Source organism: Montipora capricornis, chromosome 6 (genome assembly GCF_036669925.1).
Source record: "Montipora capricornis isolate CH-2021 chromosome 6, ASM3666992v2, whole genome shotgun sequence".
NCBI classification, from domain to species: domain Eukaryota; kingdom Metazoa; phylum Cnidaria; class Anthozoa; order Scleractinia; family Acroporidae; genus Montipora; species Montipora capricornis.
Genome location: NC_090888.1, coordinates 18,368,879 through 18,376,598, shown reverse-complemented (window position 1 = coordinate 18,376,598; position 7,720 = coordinate 18,368,879). Strand labels below are relative to the sequence as shown.

Genomic DNA, 7,720 nt, shown 5'->3' with positions numbered 1-7,720 from the left:
GAGTATGTGACTCGATCATCTTGCTTGAATAAGCTTAGTAATATGACGCCACAAAGAGTTTTTCACTCTGTACTTAAGAGCAGCTGAGTTTTTCTCTTTGATGTTCAATCTGATTTCAATGACAGTTAAATAAAGTGAGTACGAAAGTGTAATAAATTTACAAATGCTCACAACGTTGTATTGAGATACTTTTTTTGGATTTTTGTACACGTACTTTTAAAGCGCAAAAGTCCTGCTCCAGAATTAAAACGTCCGTAAAAATATTTCATCTTACTGCGAAGCCACCACTGCCTCGTGTACAAACTTAAAGCGTTCTTTGACCGGTGTTTTGCTTCCCACGCGATGCTTCGCCGCCATTTTGTTTTGGTCTTTCTCAAAATGTCACGTGATAAAAATCTCCAAGATTTTTGGAGATTTTGTACCACGTGAGTTCACAGGCGGCCCAGAGTCGGAAGGTAAACAATTATAAGGATTTGTATGGGAATCTCGATAACAGACTGAAAAAGATATTTACCCGCAAAAGTTCTCAATAAAAAAGCCGTACTTTATTGCCATGGTGAATTTCTTGCTTTTTGTGTGGTTTTTTGCCTGATTGAATGCGATTTAAGCGACTTCTCAAATTCCCGAGTCGTCACTCTTCCCTAAATAAAGGAAAGGCTGGCAACTCATTTCTAACTTACCTCAGATCTCGCCGAAAAAATTCACACTTCTCCGGCATCAGTCACGCTCAAACTCCGGCGATGGCTACAAGGATAAATTTACTTCCCCTTGACCAAGTTTCAAGGTCCAGCGAGTATCCAGTGCTGAGAAACTGCGAAAAATATTCAAATTTTCAAACTCCTTCGAGGCTCGCTAACAACCAATTTTGACACGGCTGGTCAACGGTTCACTGAGCCTCCATACGGTGAGCGCAAACCTACGCGAGTGTACCCATGGTTGGGCAGAGCAAAACAAATCCCAGACTCGTCCCCAAATACCTGCCTGGGGTCATGTTCGAGTTTCTAAATCGGCGAACGATATTAAAAGTTCCACACTGAAACCTTAAACACAGCTCCCATCGCTTTGGTTGCCCCACCGCATGTTATAAACCCGGATTTTCATCGAACTCCGTAAGTACTGAAGCTGTTTGGATGGAGTTTGAAACGCAGTCGAAGGTATTTACTAGTGAATGAAACACAATCCTGTTTTTCATCCGTCAACAACTCACATTATCATGACTGCAGAAGAAAATTCGTATGAAAAGGTCGCTGCACCTTTTCAGCCTTTTGGACACATTTTTCTGTTGAGAATCCAGGGAAAATGCCATCGTTGAAATCATCTGTGCTTTGTTTTTGCGCTTCCAGTTGCGTTGAAATGTTCAAAATTATTTCTCACACCGGTGCATCAAGCGATATCGATCGAAAACCAACAATTATTACTCGGAATACCTGAAAGGTATCCGAGTTACAATCTCGCTTGTCTGTTTTTTGGACAGTAGAAATTACGGTGCGGTGATTTCTTTGGCTCAAAGCAATTCACTTAACAAAACTATACTTTTTCCAACAACAACAAAAAAACAGCCGTGGTGTCGAGTGTCATCGGACGAGGGGATTTTTGCACGCGCGAGGCTTCAAACAGCTTCAGTACTTACGGAGTTCGACGAAAATCCGGGTTTATAACATGCGGTGGGGCAACCAAAGCGATGGGAGCTGTGTTTAAGGTTTCAGTGTGGAACTTTTAATATCGTTCGCCGATTTAGAAACTCGAACATGACCCCAGGCAGGTATTTGGGGACGAGTCTGGGATTTGTTTTGCTCTGCCCAACCATGGGTACACTCGCGTAGGTTTGCGCTCACCGTATGGAGGCTCAGTGAACCGTTGACCAGCCGTGTCAAAATTGGTTGTTAGCGAGCCTCGAAGGAGTTTGAAAATTTGAATATTTTTCGCAGTTTCTCAGCACTGGATACTCGCTGGACCTTGAAACTTGGTCAAGGGGAAGTAAATTTATCCTTGTAGCCATCGCCGGAGTTTGAGCGTGACTGATGCCGGAGAAGTGTGAATTTTTTCGGCGAGATCTGAGGTAAGTTAGAAATGAGTTGCCAGCCTTTCCTTTATTTAGGGAAGAGTGACGACTCGGGAATTTGAGAAGTCGCTTAAATCGCATTCAATCAGGCAAAAAACCACACAAAAAGCAAGAAATTCACCATGGCAATAAAGTACGGCTTTTTTATTGAGAACTTTTGCGGGTAAATATCTTTTTCAGTCTGTTATCGAGATTCCCATACAAATCCTTATAATTGTTTACCTTCCGACTCTGGGCCGCCTGTGGTGAGTTCAGCGTTGGCCAGGGTCTTCTCCAGACGAGCCGCCATTTTGAAAATCGCAGAGGAGAAGGCCCTGGGGACGAGGTTGATCCCAGAGTCTCTCGTAACCCGACCCGCTGGTCAAGGGGAACGAAGACTCTGGGAACAAGATTTGGTCGTGTGTCACTTTTAACCAATGAAACGTTGGCACTTATGTTGTGAAAATTGACCACGTTCTTGACGGTATACAGCATGTTTTGTTCACGTGCTCTTCCAGTTTTCAGGTTTTCCGTGAGACCGGAGATATTTATGAATCTGCCTAGGAATCTAGAAGAGTTATAAACATCTATCTCCCGTGAGTTTCCAAAGACACGAAATATGAAATTTGGTAAATTTACCAAGAGGAGATACGTGATTCAGCAACTACAAAAAAAAACCTGAAACCGAAGTGAAACTAGAAAGAGCGAGAAGGAAACATTTCTACGTCTAGGGCATTCTGCGCACGCTCTTCCGTCTTTCGTAGTTGCTTCAAGGAGCATTTAAAATCTTGATTTCAAGCGACTCCTGGGCGGTAACTTACCTCATTCCAAACTTGTTGACTTTGAAGTTTTTTGTGTCCATTACAAAACGAGCAAAGACGTTAATAGGGCGGTCATGCAAAACCCGAACGTTCTCACGAAAAACCTGAAAACTTTGAGAGCACGTGAAAAAAACATGCTGGTATGCTGTCAGAAATGTTGTCAATTTCACAACATAACCGCCAACGTTTCATTGGTCAAGAGTAATACATAACCGGACAAACCGTTAACGTTAAATCGGCTATCGGCTTTCGAACAACTGGGCCCTGGTAATTTGCCTTGGCCTTTTCACGGTATATAACCGCGTCGTAAACGCACGTCAAACGATTGCGATATCTATACTCTGGGTCTCAGTGCAAATGATTTGTTTTCATCCTGACATTTATAATTCTCCACACATCTACCATCACGGACTTTGCACATTCTTGTAATGGTTACAGAGACCTACAGAATAGAGGTTTCACAAGAACGGTATCAAAGATTGGTTATTCTCGCCAAGGTAATCAAAATACTTGTTCCGTTCAGATAAATCAATTAATTGATTATTTTTAGCCTTCTTTCTGCTTAGGAAGCTACGTTCCATATCAATAGAAACAGTTTTCTCAATTTTCACGGAAAATTGCCGTCTACAAAGTAACCTTTAAACTTCTGAATGGAAGACCACATAGCTCTACTTCGTGACTAGACGCACCGCAAGTGAAATCTTATAATATCACACCATGATCGAGTCAAACAAATTAGTGATCAAAGTATAATTTTATCCTCAGTAGTGTACGTTCTGTTCAGAAACAACCAGGAGAGGTTTTTGCTCTCGGTCTGTGTACCACGGAGAGCAACAGAACTTCCAGCAAAAGATTCTGAAATGCTCGAATAGAAAAAGCGCACACCTCACCAGCTGAGAGAGAACTGCAAATGTGACCAACATGCACACTAACGCTGGGACAAATGCCAAGGCGCACACCTCAAACCACTCAAGAGCTTTCAGACTGGATTTGCTCGGCTCGTCAATTGTGATACCAAATGACAACAGGGCTGCTTTTGCCAGGTTGATGATAGCAATTAAAGATATGGCTACCAGCGACAAAGTTTCAGTTCTATTTGCCATGGGATATCGATAAGGATTGTTCCAAACATGATGGATTGTTATCAACAAGCATGCTGCTGCCTGGAAGACCATGCGTAACATAAGATTTGTGATGAACGCTTCACAAGCGAGGAGAATGAACCTTCGACCGATCATCACGCTCTCCCAGTAAAGTGTTCCGTTGTCATCATCATTTGGTGGACGAAAAGGACCATGGAGTATGTCCAAAACTTCTTTGTTGACTACATGCTGCTCAGCAGAATCCTGGCGTCTCCTTTTCAGCATTTCTTTGACCAGCCAATACAAAAGAAATGGCAGTGGAATTATACAAGCAGCGAGGAACTCACCTGCTGTAATAGAAGATCTGTATAGCTTGGAAGATCCACAGTAGAGGACAACGATTAAAGGAACCAGGCAAAATGCAATGTAAGCAAGGAGAAGATACTGCCACCATTGCATGCATGGGATATTTGCATCGATAAAAAGCCTTCTTTCAGATCCGATAGAGACACAGTGCACTAGCCTAAAACACGTTTCTGCAAGCCTCTCGTACCCAAGTAACAGCACTTCTATTACAACGGACATATAACAGATGAGGGAGGGCTTTCCCTTGCCCATTAACACGTTGAAAACAGAATGCACAATATAAATGACCACAACGTCAGTCATAGTCAAAAATACTGTCGACGAAAGGAGAGCCTGTTTTGTTGTTGCGGTGAGTCCTGCAAATGGACAGCCAAGGTCTTGATTGATCGATTGGACATGAAAATTATAAGCAGAAATTACAAAGTGGATAAAAGGAATCTTTCCAACAAGTTCTTCTATAGGGACCACCATCACAGTCTCGGCTGCTTGATAAAAATAAAACGCTATTTTTAAATAGCCAGTATCGGAATGTTCAGCACCAGCAATGCCGTCTACTTCCTCTCCCGAGGGATTTTCTCCTCTTTTCTTAAACCACAAGATTTGGTTTGTCAGGATGTGCAGTATCGGAGGTTTTTTCAAAAGATAAAGAGCAAATGTTATCGTTAACAATACGGTCACAACCCACACAGAATAGTCGTTGCATTTTGTCAACTTGCGACAATTGCTTGAGAAGAGGGTCTCAGTAAACCCCTTTGCACATTGTCCACAGAGAGTACCGTTCCTGTTTCCTTGGCAACTGTTATAAACTGTTGAGACAGTTGAAGGACAGTAGTGTTCCGGACAGGCGATAAATTGTAGCTCCTGGGGACGGCTAGATGTTGAATAACCCCAGAAATTTGGTTTCGCGACAATGTTACTTTCAATGCAGGTGGCTCCAAAGGGACATGTATGGCACACAGGAGTGGAGGTCACGGCTAAGCCTTCTGAAACCCCTGTTTGAAGGCTGTAATAACCAGGATAGCAGGGTTTACAAGAATACTTCAAAACTGTAGTGTTCAATATGCAAATACTGTTGTTTTTTTCTGTGTATACAAAGTGCGTGTTATTTTCCAATAAAAGCCCCTGTCCTTCGCTACACTGTATCTTCGATCTTTTATCCATGACAAAAAATCCCCCACTAGAGATATCAAAAACTGGAACAGTCCTCCTGCTAAATTTCATTGATATCATTGTTGTGTTTTCAAGTCTTACAGGACCTCCGCTTCCAGAGTAAAGGAAGACACCTGCATTATACGAGGGACCGGTTGATGCTGTCATACTTCCCTTTGTCCTAAAAAACGAGCAATCTACAAAATCTACGCGGCCTGTTCCAAATGCAGAATAGACATGTCCAGTGTGATGAATGCCAAAGTTGTCGCGAAAAGTACATCGTCTAAACGTGGTGTTACCATTGCTGATATAGACAGCTCCAACTTCATTTCCTACGTTTTCCACAAAAGTCGTATCCTCAAACAGAACATGGCTGTTGTAGTGCCATGAGGGGTGTGTCTCATTAGTGTTGACACACCCAAAATTACGCGCTTTGTCTGGATTTAATAAAATAGAGATGGCGCCAGCTGCTGTCTCGTAGAAGTAACCCGTTTTGTTATTTGTCCATGTTCGTCGATAAGCGAAGACACAATTACGAAAGAGAGAGCGCCTGATTATCACATGCTTCAGCCCTTCAAATAAAAGAGCCAAGTAACTGGGTGGTCTGTGGTGGAATTCATTATTGTCAATTTCGATGACCGCCTTTGAGAAATTGACATGTTTGAGTGGTGGTATCTTTAAGCGAATAGCATAACTATTTCTAGTTTCGTCCCATGTCACTGCTTCGTCGCTCGTTTTAAACCGGGTGTTTCTGATAGCTATGTGGACTGATGTTGGACTACGTAAACTGACCATCGTGTCATAGATATTATTAACAAAAGAACAATTATCAATGGAAATGTCAATTGGAAAAGAGCCGTTTTCCGGACGTGGTGATGATATTTGCAATCCATGTCTAAAAGAGATGAGTGTAACGTTGAATAGATTGATGCGATATTTGGGACTTATGTACAGACCTGCCCTTTTTTTTACTTTACTCTCCAGGAAACTGTCAGAAACTGTTACCATCCCTGCGTTTTCTTTTGCGGCCACTATTTCGAGAATCCTTCCTTTCGTTGGGTTCAACGCATCTTCCTTGAAAATACATTTTGAAATTGTTATATTACTTTTGCCTCCGGTAGTAACTACACGAAAAGCTCCGGCCCCTCTTGTTCGCGTTTTCTTCGTAAACCTGGACTCTTCCAGTGTCACAATCCCACTATGTAGTAAAACGTCTACAGCTATGCATTTTGTTTTGTGTCGATGTCCTCCCCACTCTGTAATATTTACATTTCTGACGCCAAAATATAACCTGTGCGTACCCCACTGAATAAGGTCTCCAGGCGTTCTTCCAATTGATATTGCGCATCCGTTCTGGGCTTTACATTCGCTGAACGTAACATTGGCGAGGCGGATTGTTAGAAATCCATGTTTGCTATTGGCATAAAGCGACCCGCCGTTGCCAGCTGAATTGTTATGGAAATAAGAGTTTACAATCCTTAAAGATCCATTGATTTTTGCAGTTATAGACAAGCAAGAGCCGGAATTTTCTTTGGGAACAGATTGGTTGTAAAACAACGAGCCTTGAATGATTATACCTGCCCTGTCTGACTGAACCACAATGCACTGCACGTCTGGGTTGTCATGGCAAGTGATGGAGATGAACTTTGCTTTTGTTTGTCTAGCACGTGAGAAATATAGACTTTGCACACTTTGTTTTGATTTCCCATGGAATTTTCCATTGTCATATAACCTGATATCTTTGTATGTCTCCTCTGTGACCGCCGTCGAAACGTTGAGACTTATGAAGGGACCTTTACTGCCAAAACTGGCAACCTTAGTGCAAGAAATGTACACGTATATTGGACACAATTCACCATCTGCAACTGATGTGATCTTTATGACTCCTCCTTCAGAGCGGCGTTGGCCATATAGCCCATTTTTTTCAAGCATTGTATTCTTGATGTTAAGACTAACGGAAACACTTTTCCTTTTAGTTTTATTAAGTAGGAGAACGTTGATGCATTGAGAGTTGTTGTAAAAAGTTGAATTGCTCTGAATATCAAGCTGGAAAGACGTAATGTTGTGTATTGCAATAGCCAAGGCTCTTAAAGAATCATGGAAAGAACAGTTGTGGATTATGACGTGTTGGCAGTCGTCACAACTAAGTGGCGTTTGTCGAAAATCGATTTCTGACAGCTCTAACGTGAATGTCTGCTGCTCATCATTTGTCTTTTGAAAATGAAATCCTTCAGTGCATAAAACGTGTGGAGTGGAGAATA

The 7,720-nt window shown here is 42.1% G+C and overlaps 1 protein-coding gene across 2 annotated transcripts in view; it reads right to left on the bottom strand.

Annotated features, from left to right (window-relative positions):
• Positions 1-2,083: 2,083 nt before the first annotated feature.
• LOC138051691 (uncharacterized) overlaps positions 2,084-7,720 on the bottom strand; it is a 12,986-nt gene continuing 7,349 nt past the window's right edge. For both annotated transcript variants that reach the window (XM_068897952.1, XM_068897951.1), the window contains exon 2: positions 2,084-7,720. This exon is cut by the window's right edge and continues 231 nt beyond it. In XM_068897952.1, the coding sequence (XP_068754053.1) occupies positions 3,624-7,720 (4,097 nt within the window). In that variant the 3' untranslated portion in view covers positions 2,084-3,623.